Here is a 23120-nt window from a genome sequence, read left to right as displayed (position 1 = left end):
GACCACAATGATACTCCTGTGGCACACGGCAGAGGCCGTATCGTGCTTATGGACTGTTCCTTCTCAACTGCTCTTCTCTCTCATGTGTCCTCTTGCTATGTATCCCTCACCAATTCCCCTGTTTTCCGTCCTCAGAAGATCCCTTCTCTTCGGACATGCTTCTGGGGGATGCTGCAGCCATTTGCAGGGGTCCTGAACAGCATCAGTCTCCCTCGCACCCCCTGCATCGTGGGAGGCATGGCCTGCACGTCCTGCCACCCCATGGGAGGACGTGGAAGATGATTTGTCCACCCGAGTCCACCCTAGCTCACCAGGCACCGTGTAAGTGAGTACTGCATTTGGAGGGTGAAGGCGGGGGTTGATGATCCACCGGCCTTGTCTCAAGCCAGGGTACTAAGATGGGGAAAAATCTAGAGGGAGAAATTTGGCCCCACATAAAAAGGGGTAACCTGGGCAGTCTGTGGAGGGGATGAGGCATCTGTGCTGGCTCTATGTCTGCCCCAGGGAGGGCAAGCAGTCCAGGCCATTCTCCGACCCAGCTGACGAGTCCCGGGAGGAGCGGCCCTGGAGAAAGCGGATGATTTTGTCAATTGTGGCCTCCTGGTACTCGTGGGACCACCTGTATTGAAGGGGAAAATTTGATTTAATTTTTCCATTTTGCAAGATGCCACAGAGTAGCTCAGTTCATCTGGGGCAGGAGCCAGAGACCCCCGTCCTCCACTCCAGCTCTCTAGGAGCTTTCCTTTTCCCCATGGAAAATTGAGGGACACTGGATGCTGCAGGAAAGCCCCCTCCTGTGTGCCCTGCCAGACTGGAGGGCTGCGAGCAGGTTGGGCTGCCAGCCCGGGGTGCTGGAGGGGAAGCAGGAGGTGAGAGGAACCCAGCTGAGCTGTGAATCCTGGCAGCATCACTCCTGCCCAGAGGGCTGGGGGCACAAGGGTGGGCGTTCTGCCAGCTGCGATGGGGTGGGCAGTTCTGTTACCCAGGGGAGCCCCAAGCACAAAGACAGCAGAAGGGTTGTGCTGGAGACCTTTGTCCACCTCATGCTCTGGAATACCTGAAGTGACTCACCTCCCCTTTAGCCAGTTCTGCTTCCCTCATCTGTTTTTCCCAATTTCCTCATGCCCTTTGCTACTGCTTATGCAAGCCATTTTCTCCAGGTGCCAAGGAACCCCGTGGCACATGTTCCTTTTACTTACTTAATACCATTAAATTTTAGGACGGCCCTCATGTCCTTGGGGAGTGTTTCTGGGTCCGGCCACTCAAAATGGTCTGTAACGGGTACAATGTTCTTTCCAGAGTTCAGGGCTGTCACAATCTCCTGCAGGAACATGCTCAGGCTATGTCAGCCCATCACCAGCCCCTTCCTGCTCCAACATCCACCACGCTCCCACCCGATGGCATCTCCTACCTTGTGCACCCAGTCCTTGCACTCGGGGTCTCCCATGCATTTATCCAGTGCGTTCGGTGAGAGGACCAGCACAAAATTGCGGGCACTCATGACACTTTGGATCAGCTTGTCCTCAAACTTCCCTGCCTCCAGCTTCTCCACATCGATGAACACGCTGAAGCCATGCAGCTGCAGGTGGACCTTCAGCAGGCTGGTGGCAAGAGGGAACAGCACTGTGAGGAGAGCTACTGCCAGCACCTGGCTTTCACATGCTCTCCCACCACATCGGCCAAGACATGAGGAGCAGCGAACAGAGAATGACACGGTCCTTGGGATGCCAGCCGCCCGCCCAGCCTGCGTACAGGTGTCTGCACCCATGCCGAAAACACAGGGAGCCCGACATTAACTCCCTGCTGTGATCCCCTACAGCCTGACGAGCACAGCGTGAGAAAAGGGTAAGACAGTGTCAAAGAGGGAGAGGGGTGGCAGTGACAGGACTGGGAATTAGCCTGTCCACCGTACAGCTTATGGCACATGCTGTCCCCATTTGCACTGCAGCTTTTGGCAGCCTCTCCCTCCTCCTAGCTCCATGCTCTTCCCACAGCTGATCACCAGCTTCGCTCTGGCCTTCAGCCCAGCTGCCGTATCATTGCCTGCAGGACTCACCTGGCCAGCTGTGACCCGGTGCTCCTCCGGTAGCTGATAAAAACATCAGTCCCGTTGGATGCAGTTTGCAGCGTTATAGGGGAGTGAAGTGTTTCTAGGCAGAGCAAACAGCAAGTAAAAGTTAAAAATACCCAACAGCTCATCCCAAACAACCCTCGGCCACTCGCCCCCACCCGCTTGCTCCGGCGCAGCATGCAGCAGCAGGACCCGCACCCCTTGCAGCAGTGAGGATGCGGACACGGTGGAAACCCGTGTTGATGTGGCAGTCCTCCTGCAGCTGCTGCTCTGTCACCCGGTGCAAGAAGTTGCGGTTGATGCCGCACGTCAGCAGGTTGTAGGTGTACTGACGAAACTTGGGGTCGATGCCACCCAGCCAGTCGGCCAGGTTGCTTCGGTCACAGGTGGAATAGTTTGCGAAGGTCTTCAGCTCTGTCAGCTCCCGGAAAAACCTGGCAGAGAAACAAATGAAAGGGTGGAGCGGAGGAGGAAAGGCTGCTGGACCAGGCAGGAGCTAGAGACATTTGGTACCGCGTCTCTTATCTGCACAGGCGAGAATGCAGCTACATGCTGTGGTGAAGGGTGAGCTAAAGGGATAGAAGAAGAGAAGAACAGCTGCGTGACTGCAGGAGCGTTGGTCCTCAGGACGCAGGGGTATGAGGAGCTCAGCCAAGGAAGAGAAGCTTGGGTAGGTTCCTGTCTTTCTGAGTAACTTGCAGGATTCCACCTCCCTTGTGCTACAGGTGATCTCTCCCCATCCCACACCTCTCCCATGCATTGGTCCCATTGCAGGAATCCCTCTGGGACTGCTGGAAAAGCCCTGGCAGTCCAGGTTTTGCTCCGTTCTTGTCTTTGCAAGAAGGGGAAGGTACAGACCGTTTCCCTGGTTCTGCCATTGTGGTGATGACCATGAGAGAGGCCAGCATGCCCCAGTGGTGATCCTACCTTTTCCGAGTGATGCTGGAGTCCATCCCCAAATCCTCCTGCAGCTCCTGCTCTGTCAGCCTCAGGAGGATGTCCCCATCCACTTGGTGGTCCTGCCAAGAGAAATCCAGGCTGGAAAGGTCCCAGGAAAAACTGTGAGATGTTTACACCTCTGCTGCAAGACTGGGCAAAAGGGGGCCTATCCAGGTGTCCCTCCTCCAGCCCACAGTCCTACCAGGAAGCTCTGGCAGTATTTGTTGAATCCGATCTGCTGCAGCCATGTCTGCACCTCGCAGGGCTTCCAGTTGGGAACTGTGGGCAGGATGCGCCGAGGAACCTCCTCCCCTATCATGCGCAGCACCTTTTTGGCCAGGGAGGAGGTGGTGCTGCTGGTGGAGTAGCACACCACCCTCTTCAGGCTCTGCGTAGCTCCAATTTCACTGAAAATCTGGGGACACAAAGGGAAGAGACATCACTCTGCTTTCCCTCCTCCTCCCCACAACCTGTGCTGGGCCAGCTGAGGACCAGGGCACGTGGTGAGCTCCCGGGGGAGCAAAAGACAGCAAGATGCAGTCGTGGCAACCCTTCCCTTTTGCATCTCCTTCCTTCAGGCCAACCTACCCTTTACCTTTGTTTGCTTCTGCCTGGTTTTGATGGCAGCCTCCATGCAGAGGTAGAAGGCAGCGATGCACTGTGCTTCCAGCCGCGAGCTGTCCAGCAAGGGTACCAGCCGCTGCAGGTCGTCTGCCGTCCTCCCCTGGCTGTTGTCGCTGCTCCCCAACATCTCACAGGCAAACTGCTCTGGATCCAGCGAGGCGATGAACGGCTCCACCAGAGCCAGCGTCCCCGAGCGCTCCACCTCCTTCTCGATTTCTTTGTTGGTGGCCAGCACCGTGATGGCCAGGCATGCGTGCAGGCGGATTTGTTCATCATCTCTTGAGAACACCAGTGGGAAAAGCCACTCCGCCGCCCTCTTCTCGATCATCAGGCGCTGGTTGGCCTGCCCTCCGTACATGGCACAGTTGGCCAAGGCCATGGCGCAGTGCCGCAGCACGACGGGGTCCGTCCAGCGGCACCAGTAGAGGATAGCATCCAGGCCTCCATCCGAGATGAGCTGGTAACAGGTCTCCTCAGTGTGTTTGAACATGTGCTCCAGGATACCGGAGGTGCTCTGTGCTAGCTGAGGAACATCTCGCTCCTTGGCTAAGTTCAGAATCACTCCCAGACCGATGCGAGCAAGCCGATCCCTGCAGGAAGGAGAGGCACAGGCAGATGAGGTGCAGATGGCCACGCAGGGAATGAGAACAGTGGCATCTGAACTCACCCCTCCCCGTGCTTTGATGGCGTTTGCCGCCTGACAGCCAGATGTTACCCTGTAGGACACAGCTGCCAGATAAGCTGTCAGGCTGCAATGCAGTGAGATGTGACAGGAAGAACCTGTCTCGATCTGATGGAAGAGCTTGTGATGGGACAGGGCAGGGAGTACATAGCCCAGGACCACCATGCCAGAGGCTCTTGTGCTCGAGATAAAATGTACAAAGTGATTAACAGTGCAGGGTAGGCTAATGCCAGCCTAGAAATAGATCCGCTTAGTCAGCTCTGCTGGGTGTGTGTGAGCTGCTCTGTGTTTGGGGGTGAAAACTCCTTTGTCCCTGACCAGTGCTGTCCTCTAGCTCTTCTCCAGATCGGTGCCAAGCTCAGGACAGGGGTTTCACCTCTGGCTGAGCAACCACGCAGAACTGCCCACTGGGGTGTGTGAGAGATGGGGATCTGCCTGCCCTGGGATGGCAGCGTGGAGGCAGTTCGGGGGAAAGCTGTTTATTTCCTCAGTCCTGCGCACTCCTAGAAGAGGACAGCAAGAGCCTGGGTGCGGGTGGCTGAGGGCCACCAGCTGCTGCTCAGCCATGGCTGGCTTTGGGAGCCCTGTGCTGTAAGGATAGTCTTAAAGTGACACCTGAATGGGGCTGTGCCCTAAAAGCACGAAGTGAGGAAGGGGGAAATGATGGACTCTTGGCTGCCCTCCCATGAGCTTGCCTGGGGCAATGGGACATCTCCGTCTCTGGCCTTAGAAATGACCCGGTTGGTGCTGTGGTGGAGCTGCTCTGTTCCCAAGGGACAAGCACTGGTGCAGATGTCCCATGCCATGCTGCTCACAAGGGCAGTGGCACATTTGGCCCCCAGCAATGGTGGGGTGAAGGCACATCAGCTTCTCTGTGCTGGCAGGCGGGAAGAGCATTTCTGGGAAGCTTGTGGCCCACACAGCTAATGCTGACCTTGGGGTGGGTTTGGCAGCAAATGCTCCGGAGAGCTCTGGAAAAAAAAAACAACCCTGGTCCTCAGCCTGGGACTGGCTCCAAGCCCAGACTTGGCCATTGAGCTGGATGACAAACACAGCCCTGCCAGGTCCCTGGTTCCCCGCAGCCATGGGATGGGGCCAGGACCAGTCCAGCTCTGGGCTAAGCACCACTGCTGCCGTGCATGGATGCTGGGAGAGATCGCTAAACCAGAAACTTGGACCCAAGGGGGGGACCCTACCCCTCCCTGCATTGCTCAGAGGTTGGTGGTGGGTCAGGCTGTGGAGAGCAAGGGGCTGGGGGCCTACAGCTGCCCCGAGACCTTGGCCTGTGAACTGCTCCTAGAGCAGAGACAGCGACTCCAGCAGTTGCTTTCTCTTGCCAGGAAGCTAAATGCTGAACTCAGACCGTGCCAGGGATGTTTCCTGGGATTAATTCCTCTCTAATGGACTTTCCTGATTTAGCTGTTGCTTCTTTTTCCCTGCCAGCGTGTGCAGCAAGGCCCCGGCTGTGAATCCACAACCCTACAGCAAGACACATTGACCATGAAGTTTGTCCAGGCTTCCTCCACGCGTGCCCAAAGCCCTGGCTGGGTCCAGCTGGGCTTGGCCATGCTGAGGGAGAGTGGAGCTGGCAGAACCGCTTGGAGGAGAGAAGGGCCTGATCCTGACCCAGCTCTTGACAGGTATATGGCTCCTCTCTGGGGCCAGCATGCTGGGCAGTGCTGCCAGGGAATGCTGAACCAGACATGGGGCACAGCAGAGAGTTTGCCTGTCAGGGGACCTTGCGGGAGGGTGTTGACGGTGTTTGAAGGGTGAGCTGTGTGTGGGTGCCGCATCAGCACTGCTGTGCATTTAGATGTGTTGGGTGCTATGTGAGCACATGCAGCCTTGTAACCGTGCTTGTATGTACACACACGCACACACACGCTCTCCCCCGGCCTGTGCTGATGCTTTGTCAGAGCCAGCCCAAAGCTTCTCATCTGTCCTGGGGACCAGCACATGCATCTCTAGCCTCTGAGCTGGGGGCCATGAGCTGGGGGGGCTCCGAGGGCCGCTGGCTGAGCAGCCCCCTCCTTATGGACTCACTCCAACCCTGGTCAGCCACAGAAAGGCTCTGGGGACTGGCTTTTGTCCTCCTCCTCCTGCTGCAGTTATGGTTGAGGGGGTATCGTGTCTCGTCCTTGGGACAGAAGCTCTGGGCCAGCCAAACCGACCCAGCTCAGCCATGAAGGGTGTCTTGTCTGGGTGGCCCCCAGCTAAGCGTGGCTCATGAGGACACCCCGATCCTCACCATCATCCCTGAGCTGGGGCTGGTTCTCCTTCCTCCAGCCCTGGGGACGCAGGTTGTGCTATCACCAGGGTGTGACCAGCAAGTCAGGGACCCCTCTGTGCAAGTGCTGGCTGCGGGGGGCTGCGGTGTGGAGCCCAGGGGGTTTGATGCACCAGGAGCACCCAGAGCAGGGAAATTTGGGGAGTGTGGGTAGGATGGGTGGAGGAAATCCCTGCTGTGCTCGGGGCAGCAGGTGAGCCTGCGGGGGGTGGGGGGGTGGGGGGGGGTGGGGTGCCTGGCGGGGCAGGGGGCTTTTTGCAGACTCACCTGTTTTCTGCCACCAGGATCTGCTCCAGGAGTTTTCCTGCCTGGCACTTGGTCTCCAGCTCCGCTGTGTACAGCAGGTTCAGTAGCAGGTCCAGGCCCCCCTCCAGGCGGATCACATCGCACAGCACTTTGGCCACATCCCTCCCCAGCGTGGGCATCCCCCAGGCTTCCTCCACCAGCTGGAAGACCTCGGTGATGGCTCTCCTCAGCTCCGCGGGGCTGGCTGCCTGCTTGGCACGGGCGATAGCATGGTGCAGGGCAGGCAGGATCCGGTCCAGGGCTGCCCGCACATCCATGTTCACCCCGGGGGAAACCTCCTGGTGCTCCCTGGAGCTGCTGCTGCCTGCCCAGCTGCCTGCCTGGCTCACACACTCGGGCACCACCAGCCTCTCCGCACCCGACATGGCGAAGAACCGGCACAGTTTATAGAGGGAGACGAGCAGGGTGAGCACCATTGGCATCTCCTAGCGCAGCATCCTTGGTCACCTGCCCCCTGGGAGGGCCACCACGCCCTTTGGGGGGACCCAAGGTGGCTGGAGGGGAGACACAGGAGGGGGGACGGAGCTGGCCAGGGGTCCAGCCGCAGGGCCAGGCTGCCAGCTCCCTCTCCCCTCCCTGCCCTGCCGGGATGTGGAGCGGGAAGCAGTGGCAGGAGCCGCCTTCCCAGAGTCAGGCTCAGCATCTCCGGTCCTCAGGGGCTGATGTCACCCCGCGCAGGCGCCGCCTTTCCAAGGAGGGGCTCATCTCTGGACAGCAGCATCTCCATCCTTGCTGCAGATGCTCCGGCATCCCCCTGGACCCCTCCTTCCACAGCCCTCCGCCTGCCCAGCGTGTCCCCGTGACGCATCTGTCCCCCACCCTTGCCCAGGCTGCTGCGGAGCCTGTGGTCACCTCCACGGCAGGCAGGGACCCCCACACTGCTTTTGCAGCAGGTCTTTGGGACGCTCTACAACCGGCAAAGTGGGCACAGGGTGGAAGTAAAAGGCCAGGCACGGTGGTGGCTGTGGTCACAGTCAGGTTGTGGCCATCCTGGCACTGCATTTTGAACCCATTTGGTATCAGTGCAGAGGGATAAATAACTCCCTTTGCCTGGTGGAAATTCAGAGCAGCTTTTCTGGGCGGGCTCAGGATTTGCATGATAAAAGAAAGAGCGGAGGCTGACTGGGCCCCTTTTCTTTTTTTTTCCAGGCCAGACGTGCTCAGGGCAGAAATGCTTTGGATGCTTCTTGTCTGTGTTGGGAGGAGCAGCTTAAATCCTTGGCTCCAAAACCAGGTTGTTGCCAGCTCAGACTGAGACTTAAATTCAAGTTGATGTTTTGATGCGACAGAGTCGCTTTTAATCCTCTCTGAATCCACTACGCAGGGATAGACAGAGGAAAGGGACATTAGCTCACAGCGAAGGACGGTAAACAAGGCGTCCCGAGCGGCACAGTACCGCAGGAGAGGCTCAGCACAGAACCAGTAAGGATTTTCCTGATAAATTATTATTAAGCAGGGGCAATGCTACGGGCTGTTGCAATGCAGCACAGCAGAGGGGTTTGCTACCTCAGAGGAGGATGCTGCCTGGGGAGGGCAGAATTCAAATCGTTGCCTTAGGCTTGTCCTGACAAGCCCAGAGAGCTGAGCTTTGCTTTGCTTTTAGTTTTGCTTTGTTTTGTTGTTTGAGAAGGATTCCCAGCACCAGCAGCCAGGGCTCTGGGAATGACAGGGATTCCTAGCCTTGCCCTGGGGGATCAGCCCCGTTACCTAAGCTTTCCTTGCTGGTTCTGCTCAGCCCTTGGCTGCAAGAGCTCCCCAGGACCCCATTACCCGAACCAGCCCCTCTCTCGGGGTCTCCTGCCATGCCTTGAGCACAGCAGCCAGGAAAGGGCTCACCGAGCCTTCACGGGTCTGTGGTTGCTGGTGGTCGGGAGCCTGGAACAGCAGGAGGGAGCTTTGTCTCAGCTGATCAGCAAAAGCAGCTCAGACACTGCCCAGCCCTTCTTCCCCCCAGCTTCCCCAGGAGCCTGCGCCTGCTCAGGTCACTTGTGCCCCACGCTCTATTCAACAGGGATGTGATGTAGGTTTAGTGAACGCTGGGCTAGTGCTTGCACCCAGGGATGGCACCAGCCCCACCATAGCTGAAGCCAGGGGACAAGGAGGGGGGCGACAGGGCTGCAAGAGAAGTCCTGCCCCAACAACCAGTGTCTGGTGGCTTTCCTTGGCTCGCCGGGGCTTTCCAGGTGGAAATGCCTTTCTCAAAACCAAATCAAAGCTCTTTCCAGCAAGGGTGGGAGCAGCCAATGCTGGAAACCACCTGTGTCTGAGCTGGTAGAGGCAGGGCCCCTGGAAAAGTGGGCACCCTGCTTGGGTTCTTCTCTCCTCAGATCTTCCATCACTTATTAAAGCGCAGAGCTGCGCTGCTCCTGCCCCAAGGCCAGGACAGACCCCACGGAGCTCTCGCCCCAGCAGTGCCACAGCAGCGGAGGCAGCCAGAGGCAGTATCTCTGTAGCCTCATGTGCGTTTGCTCCTTGCCCCTGATTAAATAAACATCCTGGAGTTATCAGGAGCTGCTAAAAGAGCTGAGTCAACATTAATTAGTAACCAAAAAGATTGGTTGGAAAGGGAATGATGGGAGCAAAATACACAGGCATTTGTTTGCCGACTGCAGTGAAAGTGCAGAGGGTTCCCGCTCCCCCCCTCCTGGCCACTCACCTCTGGCCCCTGGCCCCCGTGCACAGACCTGATACCTGCCCCATCCCGAGTCGCCTGCCTTGGGGCTCCCCAGGTCTGCTCCCAGTCGTGCTGACGTTGAGAAAGCTGAAATCCCAAGAGTAAGTTCTCCGAAACCATAACATTTTAGGCAAGCATAGGCTCTTTGCCCTCTGAACACCACACTCCCCTTCTTTCATTAGTGTTTTTTCTCCCCTTTCTTCATTCCCAAGACCAGGCTGGGAAACGGCCTCCCCTTGGGGCAGAGGCGGGGAGCCTTAATACCATGAGGTTTGCTATGAAATAAGTGTGGTGGGACCCCAAAACTGGTACCTGGCTCTGGCCTGCTGTCCTCCCCTGCTCTCTGATCCAGCGCCCAGCCTGCCCCCGGGCTGGGAAGGTGCTGGCAGCAAAGGCTCTTGGAGCTGCCTGCATGTGTGGGGAGCCCTGTCCCCCCCATATGCCCCCAGCTCAGCACAGGCTGTGGGGGATGCTGGGTGGGAGAGCGTCTCTGCCCCTTTTCCCCTGTTCTGACCTTGGCCTGTTTGTTTTCTCCCTTCGGGGCAGGCTGAGCAAACAGTGGATGCCGGGCCCTGGCCGCAGCCACGCTCCAGCCCGCACAGTCGCAGGAGGGCTGCGCTCCGGGCTGCCCAGGATGAGGCTGCTCTTCCCGGCCCTGGTGCTGGCCCTGCTCGCCGCTGCCTGGGCTGCTGAAGGTGAGTCGGAGCCCACCAGCCCCACGCTGGGTGCCTCCCACTTGCAGCCAGGGTGGGGATGGAGTGAGTGTGCCCTTGGGCTGATGGAGGGGCTGGGGAGCCTGGGAAGGGTGAGGGGACCTGGTGGTGGTCATGGCCACTGGCCACGTTGGCTACGCCTCACAGCATGGGGAGAAGGCAAGCGGGCAGCACTATCAGAGATGGCCTGGGCAATCCCTGGCTGTCCTGCAGCTGGACTGCCAGTGTGGAGCTGGGACCCCGGCACAGCCTGGCTCACAGCTCCCGTCCCAGCAGGACCTGGGTGGGAGTGGGGAGAGGTGCTGCTGTAACCCCTGGTGATGGGGTTGACCATGGAGAGGTGGGGTCCCCCCAGCCAAGACATGCCATGTTTGCTTTCACCCCCTGGGGCTGGGCCGGGGGGCAGATGCTGGCCCCGCTCCCCAGCCCACGTTACTCCTCCTGCACCGGCGGGTGGCTTTTGCAGACTCCTGTGTGGGCCGCTGCGAGGATGGCTTCAACGCGCAGCGCAAGTGCCAGTGCGACACCCTTTGCATGTACTACCAGAGCTGCTGCAGCGACTACTCCACCGTCTGCAAAGCCAAAGGTACCGGTCTCACGGCTGCCCTCCTATCTGGGGCAGGGGGTGCTGGGATGGCCGTGGGTGCCTGACACCACGGAGGCTCGGAGGGGTCCGTGCTGGGTCACCTCTGCACCCACCCATGTCTGCAGGGTGAGGTCAGTGCCAGGGTTTGGTGTTGCAGCACCAGGGTGTTCAGCAGCTGGCTCACTGCCGCCCGCAGCGTGGCGTCTGTGCAAATCCATAGCACCTGGGAGCAAGCGGCTGCTGCCCCCACATCCAGTGGGAGATGCCCAGGGCTCCCCAGGACGAACCTGCTCCCTCCCACAGTGACCCGAGGGGATGTGTTTGCCTTGCCGGAGGATGACTACCTTGACTACAACCTCACCATCGACTTGGGCACGCCAGAGAGCACCATGGCAGACACCACGGAACTGCCCACACCCCCGTTGTCGGTGCAGCCTACACCGCAGAGCAAGCCAGACCCTGAGGAGACAGTGGATGTGCCTCTGGATGATGTGGTCAGCACCACACCAGATGAGGTCGGGGAGCACGACCCCGTGGAAGAGCCTGAGGAGCTGTGCAGCAGGAAACCGTTTGATGCCTTCACCGACCTGAAGAATGGTTCCATTTACGCTTTCCGAGGTACCTCAGGGACCTTTCCCAGGCGCGTGCGACATGCTACCACCCCGTCACCCCGTGCCGGTGGCTGTGGTCCCTTGTGCCACTCCCACCTCCCCTCTGTCCCCAGGGAAGTACTTCTATGAGCTGGACGAGACAAGTGTGCGGCCTGGCTACCCCAAGCTCATCAGCGACGTCTGGGGCATCGAGGGCCCTATCGACGCAGCTTTCACACGCATCAACTGCCAGGGCAAGACTTACCTCTTCAAGGTGGGCCGGAACCTGGCTGAAGGGCTGAGTGTGCTCCCAGGGCAGCCAGCACAGCTCCCCAACCCACCCTGTCCCCACCCTGTCCGCCTCCATGCATGCACACACGCAGTGGCTGCCAGATATCCCCAAATCCCCGCAGCTGTCCAGGGCCCCAGGCAGCCGCAGCCTCACAACAGGGCTCCCCAGCATCTGCTCGCTCCCCCTGGCAGTCTGGGGGATGCTGCACCCACCCCCTGACCCCCCCTCTGTCCTGCACCCCCCAGGGCAGCCAGTACTGGCGCTTTGACGATGGAGCCCTGGACCCCGGGTACCCACGCAACATCTCCGAGGGCTTTGAAGGCATCCCGAACAACGTCAACGCGGCCTTCGCCCTCCCGGCGCACAGCTACCATGGCAATGAACGAGTCTATTTCTTCAAGGGTAAGGGAAGAGCCCCTGCTCCCAGGCAGAGCCTGGCACCAGTGGCCACGGGCTGGACACCCCTCTAGCTACTGCTGCCCTCCAGTGTGTCCCCCACTAATGCCCTGCGCATCCTCTCCTAGACAAGTACTACTGGTCCTATGACTTTGCCAACCAGCCCACGCAGGCCGACTGTGAGAAGTCCTCCCCCTCCACCGTGTTCAACCACTATGCCTTCCTGAACCGTGACAGCTGGGAAGACGTCTTCCAGATCCTCTTTGGTGGCAGAATGAGTAAGGGCTGGGCCAGCCCCGGGGGAAAGGGCTGGCAGGTGCCAATACGGCCCGCACTGACAGGGTGCGAGGGGTGCGGGCACCCAGGGAGGAGGGAGCGATACCTGGGAGCATGGGCAGGCTGGATGAGCCGCCGTGCAGGGCAGGAGCTTGGGCTATGCACAGGAACCCCCCAGGCCACACCTGCATCTCCCACAGCATCCCAAATCCCACCCTCTGCAGCCCGTAAGCCCCACGCTACCCGTCACCAGCCATCTCACACCACAGCGTCGCTGCTGGGGGCTGTTTATTCCCACTGGGGCTGGAGATGCCACAGGAAAGCCCCAGCCCTGGGCAAGTGAAGTGAAAGATGGAAAGGAGGAGAAGGGGGCTCAGCAGCACAGGGCTCATCCCAGCCAAGGGTGGGGTGAGGGGCTGCTCCTGGCTCTGCCTCGCCCATGTCCCCATCATGCATCCCATCCAGGCTGGGATCCTCTGGAGCATCCCTGTGGGTCTCGGAGCTGGGGGCTGTCTGTGGGGCTGGGCTCAGCTCCCCCCCATACGTTGCTGCCCCTCTCACTCACCCTCTGCCTCTTTACCAGCGGGGGCGAGCAGTCCGCGGTACATCAGCAGGGACTGGAGGGGGGTGCCCAGCCGGCTGGATGCCGCCATGGCCGGCAGGATCTACGTGGCCTCCCACCAGCCCCGCAGGAGGAAGTCTCGCCGCCAGCGCAAGAGGTACAAGAGCCACCGGTCACTGAATTTGGGGTTCTGGGGCTGGCTGCAAAACGACTCTGACTCTGCGGGTGTTGAAAGCGACTGGCTGTCCGGTTCCCAGTGCGAGACCCTCCAGAGCGTCTACTTCTTTGTAGGAGGTGAGTCTGGGGCAGCAGGATCCGGGAGGGATGCGGAACCAGGGCTGCTGGGGCAGGGGGAGGTCTCCTCTCACTCTGCGATGTCTCTGAGCTCTGGGATGCAGCGGGAAAGTGCCCAGGGCTGGCAGCGAGGGCAGCAGCTCCCCGCGGTGCTGCCCCGTGGGCCCTCCTGACAGCCACCTCCCCTTCCTCCAGACAAATACTACCGCGTCAACCTGCGCACCAAGCGCGTGGACCTGGTGCAGCCCCGCTACCCGCGCTCCATCGCCCAGTACTGGCTGGACTGCCCGCAGCCGGGGGAGGAGAGCACCTGAGTGGCACCACCGCAGCCACCCGGCAGCACAGCCCCTAGCTAGACAGAAATAAACTGCGAGTGCTGTGCAGGCTGGAGAGCCCTGTCTGTCTGTCCGTACATCCCGCCCGGGGTCTGCGCAGTCCTTGTAGTCTGAGATCCCCGTGCCCCCGCAGGCTGTGGTCATCCCTCCAGGTACAGTAACTGTGCGTGGGCTGTGCCAGATCCCCACTGCTGGCTCTGTCCGCGGCGCGGCTGCTTAGATCTGCTCCGCCAGCCATTCCGGTGCCTCTTCCCACTGGAGGAGAGGGATGGTGCCGGCGGCTGCCAGCCGGGAGCCAGTGGGGTCAGGTCTCTGGCACCCCCCGGCTCAGGTCCACAGCCCCAGGCATGGGCAGCTGGGCTGGGGATGGGTGCCCATCGCCAAGGGACCCCAGCCGAGGCACTGCCTGGCCTCCCCCCTCTGCCCTGCTCACCTCTTGGCTCCGGTAATCCCGGCCACGGCGGGGCCGAAGGGATGACCCTTCCCTCGGGGCTGGGACGGCGCTCAGGGCCTGGCAGCTCCTGGGGGAGCAGGTGCCGCTGAGTCGAGCTCCTGCTCCTGCCGCGGCTCCTGCTGTGAGGACACATGAGCAAACACGGACCCGCTGCCCCAGCACCCGTAACCACAGGGGCGATGCCCAGCGGGTGGCCTCCAGCCCCAGCTCTCACCGCTTTCCCTGGGGTGCCTGGGGGTGCCTGAGGAGCTGATGGGAGCCAGGCAGAGCCGAGTCCTCCTGGCCGGGTGGCAGGACACCCATGTTTCCCTCGGGGAGGATCGGCTGCGGCACGAGGGGCCCTGGCAGCACCTTGGGGTGAGCAGAGCGAGCGGTCAGGCTGCTGCACTGTGCTGTGCCGCCCCTCTCTGAAGAGACCCCCAGGGTTGTACCTGGGACACGGTGGCATTGGCCGGCCCAGGGCAGCACTGGGGGCAGCCAGGGCGGCTGGAGGCAGGAGGCAGCTTCTGCAAGAGGGGAGATCAGCGGGTGGGTGGTTCGGGCATCCTCTCCCCACGTGAGGATGTCCGTGGAGCCCGGGCCCCCCATGCTGACCGGGAGCCGGGAGCCAGAGGCAGGTGTCGTGTCGGGCTGCCGGAGCCTCGTGGGGTGGCTGGTGGGGACATGGGGGGGTGCGGGCACTCGGGAGCAGGGGCTGGCTGTCACTGGAGCTGCGGGTGGCTCTGCAGGATGGGCCAGCTGGGATGTCACCGCTGGGGTCTGGGGACAGCTGGGGCTGCCTGGGGAGCAGCGGGGGAGCAGGGCAGGGCACTGGCAGCCTCTGGCGAACCTCAAGCCTGCCCGGCCCCAGGGAGCCCCGGGGAGAGGCTGGCTGGCACAGGGTGCTGCCCGGCCAGGGGCTCTGGCTGTCCCACCAGCCCCTCGAGCCCCTGCTCGTGAGTCCTGCGTGCCCCCCCGTACCTCAGCTGCTCATTCTCCACCACGAAGTCCCGCAGGAGGCCGTAGAGGCTGGGCCAGGCAGGGGCTCCCTGTGACGGGAGCTGCCCTTCGACAGGGGAGCACCGCAGCCCTGCGGGTCCATACCTGCCTCCCCAGCCCGGCCATGCCCCCTCCCTTGGAGGGGTCCCTGGCATCTCCATGCTCCTCGCTGGCACCCTGGGCAGGCACAGCTGCTGGCGCAGGGAGAGGTTTTCCAGCTGCAAGGCATGGATTTCTTTCTCCAAGGTTTGCAGCAGCTTCTCCCGAGACACCTGGGAGCACAAGGGGGTGGGTCAGGGGCATCCCAGCAGTGGGGCAGGACACCCCGCCCGCAGCCCCTGCCTGCCATACCCTGTTGGCCAGGGGTCTGGTGGTGACCCTCCGGGCCCGGCTGGCGTAGTGCAGCGTGCTTAGCGTCTCCGAGAGGCAGTGTGAGGACGGGGAGATGCAAGCGACCTGCCAATGCAGAAAAGCCACAGGTGAGCTGCCAGCCAGGGGGTCACCTGTCTCCCCCCAGCCTTCCCCTCAACAGAGCAAGCCCCCAGCCCCCTGCAGCTCTGCGCAGCCCTGCCTGGCCTCCTCCATGCACATACCATTAGGGTGATGCCCGAGCCACCCAGGGAGCGTGCCAGCAGCCGGGTGAGCTTGCTGTCCCGGTAGGGGATGTGCGTCCGCTTCCCTCGGGGTTTGGCCAACAGAGAGATGCAGTGTCCTGCCAGAGGACGAGCCACAGAGGGGGTGACAGGGCTCTGACGGGGACCCGCAGCTCATGCTCCCATGGGGGTGTCCCCTGGCCCTTACCCAGTGCCAGGAGGCTGCGGTTGATATTGTTGGCTTCCACGGAGAGCTCCCCGCTGGAGCCGGTCTCCTTCACCCGCTCGCTGCCAGCCAGGTCCACGAAGCACAGCGTGCCCTGCTTGCCGGGGCAGGTGCTGGGCTGGGGAACCCGTTTTGGGGGGGTGATGCTCTGGCCTCCCTCACCCCTTCCCCGTGGCCCACAGCAGCGTTCCAACCCCTGGGTCTGGGATTTGGCTCCTTGCTGCTCGCCCCAGCCCCACCAACACATCCTTGGGGAGGAGGACGTGACCCCCCATACCCCGGGGTTGTTTGCATCTCCACAAAGAGCCCCAGCCCCCCCCCCCCCAAGCCCTCCCCCTGGAGCAGGATGTGTGCTCACGGCCCGGCTGCGGACATTGATGGTCAGAAGAGCGTGGCTGCGGCTCGAGTGCCTATTGAGGGCGTGCGCCGAGGTCTGTCGCCTCTGGGATCCTGCCGGGGGGGGCAATTGCGAGCTGGTAGGGGGCACCATGCCCCACACCCTGGCACGGCACCCACTGCCCACCCCCACCAGACACGAGCCCGCCTGGGCTCTGCAGCAGGATGGGGAGCTGCCCCCCTTGGCTGCCAACAGAGCCCCATTAGCCCCAGGGATGGTTTGTGGGGGGCTGAGTCCCCCCATACCGGGTCCAGCACACCCTGATCATGGCCCAGCCCCGCACCCATGGCTCAGCACCTTGCAGGAGCAGGTTGGCAATGGCCTCCAGGCTCTCAAAGTCCACGCTGAGCTGGTTCTCCACGTAGAAGCCGTGGGTTTTGCTCCACCGCAGGGGCAGGGCGCACGGTGGCCCCGGGCTCAGCAGGTCCCGCACCTGGGGGGTTCAGCGGAGGGGAGGCACCAGGGGCGTGGGGGCACGGGGTGCCAGCGGGGCTGAGCTGGGTGGCCAGGCAGGCACTTACCTGCTCGTTGTAGATCTCCAGGTAGGAGGCACTGAGAGCCAGGTCAGAGCCGCGGCTCCGGCTCTGCTCCAGGAGGCAGGCAAAGGACCTCTGCATCAGCCCCAGCAGGGCGGGGGACGCCGGCTGGGTCTCGCTCTGCCGAGATGCCAGAGAGGTGAGCGGTCACATCGCGCTGGGCACCCACCTGCTCCCACCACCCCAGCACCCGAGACCGGGCGAGAAGAGCCCATCCCACCATCATCACCAGGTCAGCTGGGGGTGACGGCGTTGTACCTGGGCGAGGAGGGGTCCCATCAGGGTGTAGGTCTTCCCCGAGCCGGTCTGCCCGAAGGCAAAGACGGTGCAGGAGAAGCTGGGGAAGATGCTGAGCCTCAGGCCCGGCCCCAGGCGGTGGCACGGGGATGCCACCTCCCGGCACGGCCCTGGCAGCGCAAACCTGCCGCCGAGGCCTGGACGGGCGCAGCGAGCGGGCACGGGGTGGGCTGGAGGGCTGGGGTCCCGGGGGGGGGGTCACCACAATTTACCCATCTATGGCCAGCTCCACCAGCTGCCTCATCCCGCTGCCTTCGAACACGGCCTCCTGTGAGGCGCCCGCGTCGAACACGGTGCTGAACCCGAAGGTGGCATCGTGCCTGGCCGCGCTCACCTGGGTGCAGGGTGAGTGGCGGCTCAGGGGGTGCTGCGGCCCCCCGACCCCCCGGCGGGGAGGTGGCACTTACGTGGATGGTGCCATCGCCGAGGCTGTGCACAACCCGCCGGTCGCCTCGCAGCGTCTCTGTGCAGGTCAGTGGCCGGACCCTAATGGTGGGGGGGGACACAGAGGTGTGGCTGGATGGGGACCCCGTGGAGCCCCCCTGTGCCCCTGCCCCAGGCAGGAGGGTCCCCACTGTGTCCCTGAGCCCTTTGCGTCCGCCCTCACCTCAGCACGACTCTCAGGCGCGTCTCTCTGCCCACCACGGCGCCCTCCCGCTGCTCTCCGGGGCTCCTTTGGGGAACAGAGGGCAGAGGGGCAGTGGGTGCCCCCCAGGCTGGGGGTCCCGCCCGCGGACACCCCGGGGCAGGGGTAGAGGGGCTCACGGTCGTGCTGTGCTCACACCACCCTCCTGTTCCCACTGTGCCCTGGCAGGGGACAGGGTGCAATGGCCCCCCCGTGTCCCCGCAGAGGGACCCTCACCCTCCTGTCCTCACCAGCCTTTCTGGGGTGCCAGCCCCGCGCACCTGGCGGTCGCTGCCCAGCCCCCACCCCTCCAGCGCAGGGTGGTCTCCGTCCCCTCCGGCTCCCCCCTGACTTACGGTCTGTCCTGGCCCCGTGGGAGCGTTCTGGGCCGTGTGCCCGGCTGGGGGTCCCAGCCCCGCTCCCCCTCTGGCTCCATGTGCCCCCCCAGCACCCCTCGCTCGGGGTGTCCGCAGCGGTCGGCGGGTCCCGGCAGGAGCCACCGCCAGCCAGCGCGGGCTGCCCCGCACAACTGGTACCACCGCTCGGTTAAACATTGACTGGTGCCAGCCCCGCGGGAGAGCGGCCGCACGGCGGGGGGCGAGGCCGGGGTAGGGGTGGGGGGCTGGTGGCGGCACCTCGGCCCTGGGAAGGGGGGGAGGGGGCCCGGGGGTCGCCGGCCCAGCGGCACCGGACCCCTCCAAGCCCCCCTCTGAGCCCTGGGATCCTGACGGGCCTCAGCGTGCCCCGACGGCTGTGGGGAGGGGGGCCAGTACGGGCAGCCGGGGGGTCGCTGGTCCCCGAGGCAGCCCCAGGAGCGCCGGGGAAGGGGGGGGGGGGGGGGCAGCGCCGCCCGCACGGGGCGGGCCCAGCCCGCCGGGGGGGCCCGGGGGGGATAAAAGCCGGGGAGGCGGCGGCGGGGCCGGGGGAACCGGGCCAGGATGAGCGCGGCCCCGGGCACCTCCCGCGCCCCCCAGCCGCTGCTCCGCTTCCCCGACGGGGCGGCCGGGCCGGGCGGCGGGCGGGCGGCGGGGGGAGTGCGCGCCCCGGGGCCGTGCCCCTGCCCGGGGGGGCCACGGAAGCGGCGGCGGACCACCTTCAGCCGGGGGCAGCTGTCGGAGCTGGAGCGGGCCTTCGCCGCCGTGCCCTACCCCGACATCGCCACCCGGGAGCGCCTGGCCGAGCTCACTCAGCTGCCCGAGGCCAAGATCCAGGTGAGCGCGGCCGGGACCACCCCCCCCCCCCAACCTCCCCGTCCGCCCCTTCCCGGGGCCGAGACCCCCGGCCCCACGGGGCCGCCCTGTCGGTGCCTCACCGTGTGTCCCCCCCCTTGCCCGGCCCAGGTCTGGTTCCAGAACCGCCGAGCCCGCAGGATCCGCAGCGCCAAACTGGAGCCGCCACCGCTGCCGCCGCTGCCACCACCCGGGGAGCGGTGTCCCCCCCACCGCACCCCCCGACGGCACCCCCCCCGGGCCCGGCCCCCGCCCTGCCTCCACCCGCAGCCCGCAGCCCCGCTCGCGGCCTCCCCACCTCGCTGGGCTCCATCTCCGACCTCATCTACAGCGCGGCCATCACCAACTTGGGCGAGCCGTAGCCGTGGCAGGGACCCCCGGCACCGGGGACCCCCCCCGGCACCCAGGCCGCCCAGCTTAGCGCCATGATTTCATTAGGGTGTGGAATTACTGCCGGTGCCAGTCCCAGGGATGCCATCCAATATCCTAAATGCCGGTGCAGCCGTGGCGGGGCCGGCTCCCCATCAGCCCCTAATACCGACTAATCTTTTGGAAAAAATACCTTAATCTAAGGCCGTATCCACGGATGATTGTGGTGTAGCCGCCCCTAATCCGCAGGCACGTTTGCAGGTGCCGGCAGATCTCCCTGTATCAGATATTAAAGCGTGTTTGCAGAGGGGCTTAGCTGCCATCAGAGCATTAATCACCGTGTCCGACCCTGGCAGGGTGCCCACCCAGCAGGTGTCCAGGTCCACAGGCTGGGCGGTACAAACCTCGGTGTCCCCTCCCCACCACGGATGCACTGAGCTGGCTCCCTCCGCTCTCTGCTCCTCCGTGGCACTCGAGAAGCCCCCAGGCTCTGCGTTAAGGTGTGTCCCCTCCCCACCCACAGAAGCTGGGCACCCTGTGGCAGGGGAAGGCAGAGCCATGCACCCCTCGTTGCCCCGTCTGCCAGGGGAGCTCTGCCATGGCACGGGCAGGCAGCCACGGCTCGTGCTCCTCCCCAAGACACCAACAGCCACAGGGCCGCGTGTCAGGAGAGGCGGCGAGGAAACCGAGCTGCTGCAAAGCCCAGTCGGGTGCCAACGCCAATGTGGCCTCACCGGATGTCATCCAATTCCTGATCCGGCTGGAGGGAGAAAGAGCTCGCCCCCAGATACAAGCTGGGTCGGGTGCTGCATCCGCGTCACTCGGGAATAACACTCTCCTGAAAGTGGGCAAGGGAGCAGGCAGGAGCAGTGAGGGCAGGCAAAGGGAGGCTTCAGCAGGGGACGACGGAGTAGGATGCAGCGGGAGAGGGAAGATTCACAGCTCTCTGCGGTGTCTTTCAGACACCAGGCTGGTGTTCTACATAGCAACCGCCATCTCCCGTCAGGCAGGAAGGTTGCAAACACACGTTATTTATTGCCAGAATAAAAGGACGGTAACTTCACAGGAGAAGAGGAATGGTGGGAGCTAAGGCCCCTCTCTGTGCTGGAGTGGTGAGAATCCACAGCTGTTCCTCTTCTGTTCTGCAGCTGCAAGATTTTTAATCCATGATTCATTTCAGGAATGTTAAGGAGCGGGAAGCACAGGAGGAGGCTGGAGGAATGCAGCAGTCTTCCTGGTAGCAGCAGCAGGTACTAACATCATAGAAGATAAACCTTCCCCAGTGACTCCTGGGGAGGGCAAAAGCCTCCAGCATGAGGGCTGCAGTTCACACGGACATGTGCAGTTAGAGTTTCCCAAGGTCCCCTTCAAGGGTCTGCACCATTACGTACAACTCAGCTAAGCCAACCACGGAGGCCACAATTACCGCTGACAGGACGCGCTGGGGACACAAAGAGAGAGATAAGCGACCCTGCGCACGCGGTCGAGCTGCTGCTCCTGCCTGGCCAGCACAGGGCATGCCGCAAGCATGCTCCGAGGCCACGGGCTCACTCACCGCTGCAGTCTCCGCAAAGACGTACTGGCTGCCCAGGTACGTGCAGGCAAAGGCGGTCACCACCGTGACTATGAAGTTGAATATGGTGATGACAACGGCTTTAACAGATCGAACTGGAGAGAAGGGGGAAAGACAATTGCTTTTAGATAAGGCTTGGAGATAAGGCTGGGGACAAGCTATAGTCTTGCTAATGCAGCCTGCCTGAGGCTGCCTCAGCTGGGCTACAGGATACTTAAGGATTCCCATGCTTTATGCCTCCAGAAATATTTATAGGAACAACCGACAGGCTGCTCCTTTACTTGAGGAACACTTCTGTGCATTAAAAACTTCATGTGAGATATTTGGAGAGGGGAGGGGTGTCTGATGTCATCAGCTAGCGATACAATAGTTCCCGTGACTGACCTGTAGGTACACACTTCCAGGCATCAGCAGGATGAGCGGCCACTCACCTTGCCTCCCAAACTCAGCCAATGTCCCGTTCATCTGCTAAAAGAAGGGATTAAAACTTGTGATCAGTTGTATTTTAATGTTAATTGCATAATAAAAGCAACACCAATGCCCTGTCCTGTCCCTAAGAGTCAGAATTTCAGAGAGATGCTGGGGAGCCCTGACAGCAGTTGGGTGGGCCGTGGGGAGCAGCAGTTCCAACACGCCCGGGTTTCTCTGGGTTTTCGCTTGTGCTCTGATTCAAGGACGTTGGGATGGGATGGGATCATTTCTAATCAAAGCACATCTCAGAGTGTGTTTTGTTGCATTTGGGTTCTCTGCTGCAGGCTTCTCTTTAACAGAGACACTAAAGGGTCTCACCTTACCATCCATGTTCAGGCAGCTGGCAAGAACTAAACATTGTAAAGCTCTGCATGCTCTTTGTCAAATCGGACAGCGTTACTCAAACACCAAAAACCAGGCGGGAGGCAGGGAAGAATGTGATGAGCACACAGACGTGGGAATACTCCTCTGCTTCTCCGTTGCTTGAAAGGAACGCGGCTGCCATTACTACCCAGCTCGGCTAAAACCACTCTGGTTCATAGATGAAGCTGCTAAGCTCGGCAGAGAGCAAAGCAGATCTTTCTACAACAGTTAACCTAACAGGAGGATACGTGCAGGGACTTAAACACACGGGGATGGCAGATACAGCTGGAGAAGGGATAGCAGGATGGGATCACAAGGAATGCCAGCAGGAAGGGATGCTGGCTTGTGCAAACAGTCACTGTGCCAACAGATCTCTTCCTGGGAAAGAACAAGTGCCCACATACTACCCTATTTTTTCAGCTTTTACCTTGACGTGAGTGATCTCATTTCAAAACTATGATGAAAATGTGACCGTTCAGACAAAGGCAGCACAGACACTCCCAGTAAAACATTTACCGCAGGTAGATCAAACCTTGAGATCTCTGGCACAGTGAGCTGTTCCCAAAAGTCAGGCTCTCTTCTATTCCACCATCCTGACAGTCCTGTCCTGCCTCTGCCCTCAACATCTGCTGTCCCCACACATTTACAGTGTGCACCCCTCAAGTCCCTGCCCACGTTCCCTCTGTACTGCGCCCACTCTAGGGGGCAAACTTCCTTGGCTATCGGCCAGGCTGCTACCGGCCTGGCTTCAGAAGCCCGAATCCTGCCAGCAGGTGATGCAGCAGGCCCCTCACCTGGCCGGTGACGTTGCGGGTCATCCGCCGGTACTCCTCGTTGGCCAGCTTGGCCTTTATCCGCTCCAGCCGGGCCACCAGCTCGGGGTTCTGCGGGAAGGGCAGAGCCACCGTAAGGGCCGCGGCCGCCGCCCCCTCCCACGGCTGCTGCCCGCTCATCACCTACCCTCGGCGGCACCAGCACCTCGGGCAGGTCGATCTCGCAGCCTTCCAGAAGCTCGTGCAGGTAGAGGGGGTACCCTGCGGGTGGGGGGCGGGGCGGTTAACGGCGGCCCGGCCGGGCGCGGCCCGTCGCACCGGGGGCGGCGCGGCCTACCTGCCTCCCGCAGCGCGGTGTGCAGCCTCCGCAGCAGGCTGAAGGGCACCAGGGCGCCCTGGGAGGCCAGCGCCGCCTCCAGCTCGGCCTGTAGGCCGGCGGGCAGCGCCGCCAGCTCGCCGCCCTCCGCCGCCCGCCGCAGCCGGTGCCCAGCCCGCACCGCCGACGCCATCTTGGCCGGCCGCCGCCGTCTAGGCCCTGCGGAGCGCCATAGAGCGCGGCGGCGGGCTAGAGCGGCGCCGCGGGGGCCCCCGGGAAGGGGCGGGGGCGAG

The 23120-nt window shown here is 62.3% G+C and overlaps 5 protein-coding genes across 8 annotated transcripts; 2 read left to right on the top strand and 3 right to left on the bottom strand.

Annotated features, from left to right (window-relative positions):
- Positions 1 to 314: 314 nt before the first annotated feature.
- SARM1 (sterile alpha and TIR motif containing 1) lies at positions 315 to 7660 on the bottom strand. The gene is made up of 9 exons (XM_005240528.3): positions 6871 to 7660; positions 3606 to 4224; positions 3213 to 3425; positions 2999 to 3090; positions 2270 to 2505; positions 2057 to 2150; positions 1412 to 1601; positions 1200 to 1321; positions 315 to 619 (listed from the first exon to the last, which is right to left on the bottom strand). The coding sequence occupies exons 1-9, from the start codon at positions 7329 to 7331 to the stop codon at positions 490 to 492; spliced, it is 2157 nt and encodes a 718-aa protein (XP_005240585.1). The 5' UTR covers positions 7332 to 7660; the 3' UTR covers positions 315 to 489.
- Positions 7661 to 10134: 2474 nt separating this feature from the next.
- On the top strand, positions 10135 to 13675 carry VTN (vitronectin). The gene is made up of 8 exons (XM_005240437.4): positions 10135 to 10278; positions 10763 to 10882; positions 11186 to 11500; positions 11607 to 11746; positions 12010 to 12166; positions 12289 to 12438; positions 13020 to 13292; positions 13488 to 13675. The coding sequence occupies exons 1-8, from the start codon at positions 10146 to 10148 to the stop codon at positions 13604 to 13606; spliced, it is 1407 nt and encodes a 468-aa protein (XP_005240494.3). The 5' UTR covers positions 10135 to 10145; the 3' UTR covers positions 13607 to 13675.
- A 96-nt stretch (positions 13676 to 13771) lies between these two features.
- Positions 13772 to 18287, bottom strand: KIF12 (kinesin family member 12). The gene is given in 19 exon segments (XM_055795108.1): positions 13772 to 13908; positions 14061 to 14197; positions 14296 to 14432; positions 14513 to 14587; positions 14676 to 14750; positions 14752 to 14860; positions 15042 to 15331; positions 15411 to 15515; positions 15653 to 15771; positions 15861 to 15996; positions 16237 to 16328; positions 16573 to 16708; positions 16797 to 16931; positions 17070 to 17148; positions 17321 to 17442; positions 17516 to 17594; positions 17716 to 17819; positions 17821 to 17880; positions 18090 to 18287. Coding segments are annotated over 19 exon segments (2253 nt in total). The 3' UTR covers positions 13772 to 13843.
- A 270-nt stretch (positions 18288 to 18557) lies between these two features.
- On the top strand, positions 18558 to 19391 carry SEBOX (SEBOX homeobox). The gene is made up of 2 exons (XM_055796783.1): positions 18558 to 18944; positions 19074 to 19391. The coding sequence occupies exons 1-2, from the start codon at positions 18672 to 18674 to the stop codon at positions 19389 to 19391; spliced, it is 591 nt and encodes a 196-aa protein (XP_055652758.1). The 5' UTR covers positions 18558 to 18671.
- A 64-nt stretch (positions 19392 to 19455) lies between these two features.
- Positions 19456 to 23107, bottom strand: TMEM199 (transmembrane protein 199). Of its 4 annotated transcripts, none has more exons than XM_055796782.1 (6): positions 22849 to 23100; positions 22699 to 22772; positions 22533 to 22622; positions 21336 to 21369; positions 20887 to 20999; positions 19480 to 20772 (listed from the first exon to the last, which is right to left on the bottom strand). In XM_055796782.1, the coding sequence occupies exons 1-6, from the start codon at positions 23018 to 23020 to the stop codon at positions 20677 to 20679; spliced, it is 579 nt and encodes a 192-aa protein (XP_055652757.1). In that variant the 5' UTR covers positions 23021 to 23100; the 3' UTR covers positions 19480 to 20676. The 4 variants fall into 4 exon arrangements, with proteins under 4 accessions (XP_055652755.1, XP_055652754.1, XP_055652757.1 ...); XM_055796781.1 differs by having other exon boundaries at positions 21336 to 21372; positions 22849 to 23096; XM_055796780.1 differs by having other exon boundaries at positions 19456 to 20999; positions 22849 to 23107.
- Positions 23108 to 23120: the final 13 nt, after the last annotated feature.

Source organism: Falco peregrinus, chromosome 2, assembly GCF_023634155.1.
Source record: "Falco peregrinus isolate bFalPer1 chromosome 2, bFalPer1.pri, whole genome shotgun sequence".
Classification (NCBI taxonomy): Eukaryota; Metazoa; Chordata; class Aves; order Falconiformes; family Falconidae; genus Falco; species Falco peregrinus.
This window is presented reverse-complemented; position numbering and strand designations above follow the sequence as displayed.

What these genes read in the sequence shown, in the direction of transcription:
- SARM1 (XM_005240528.3), bottom strand. Translation starts at nt 7,331, where the DNA reads ATGCCAATGGTGCTCACCCTGCTCGTCTCCCTCTATAAACTGTGCCGG. An exon ending in ATCCTGGTGGCAGAAAACAG is followed by an intron (nt 4,225 to 6,870) that starts GTGAGTCTGCAA and finishes TCCTTCCTGCAG; the next exon opens with GGATCGGCTTGCTCGCATCG. An exon ending in ACCGGGTCACAGCTGGCCAG is followed by an intron (nt 1,602 to 2,056) that starts GTGAGTCCTGCA and finishes TCTTGCCACCAG; the next exon opens with CCTGCTGAAGGTCCACCTGC.
- VTN (XM_005240437.4), top strand. Translation starts at nt 10,146, where the DNA reads ATGCCGGGCCCTGGCCGCAGCCACGCTCCAGCCCGCACAGTCGCAGGA. An exon ending in TTCCATTTACGCTTTCCGAG is followed by an intron (nt 11,501 to 11,606) that starts GTACCTCAGGGA and finishes CTCTGTCCCCAG; the next exon opens with GGAAGTACTTCTATGAGCTG. An exon ending in ACGAGTCTATTTCTTCAAGG is followed by an intron (nt 12,167 to 12,288) that starts GTAAGGGAAGAG and finishes ATCCTCTCCTAG; the next exon opens with ACAAGTACTACTGGTCCTAT.
- SEBOX (XM_055796783.1), top strand. Translation starts at nt 18,672, where the DNA reads ATGAGCGCGGCCCCGGGCACCTCCCGCGCCCCCCAGCCGCTGCTCCGC. An exon ending in TGCCCGAGGCCAAGATCCAG is followed by an intron (nt 18,945 to 19,073) that starts GTGAGCGCGGCC and finishes TGCCCGGCCCAG; the next exon opens with GTCTGGTTCCAGAACCGCCG.
- TMEM199 (XM_055796779.1), bottom strand. Translation starts at nt 23,020, where the DNA reads ATGGCGTCGGCGGTGCGGGCTGGGCACCGGCTGCGGCGGGCGGCGGAG. An exon ending in CACCGCGCTGCGGGAGGCAG is followed by an intron (nt 22,773 to 22,848) that starts GTAGGCCGCGCC and finishes CCCCACCCGCAG; the next exon opens with GGTACCCCCTCTACCTGCAC. An exon ending in GGCTGAGTTTGGGAGGCAAG is followed by an intron (nt 21,000 to 21,335) that starts GTGAGTGGCCGC and finishes CCTTCTCTCCAG; the next exon opens with TTCGATCTGTTAAAGCCGTT.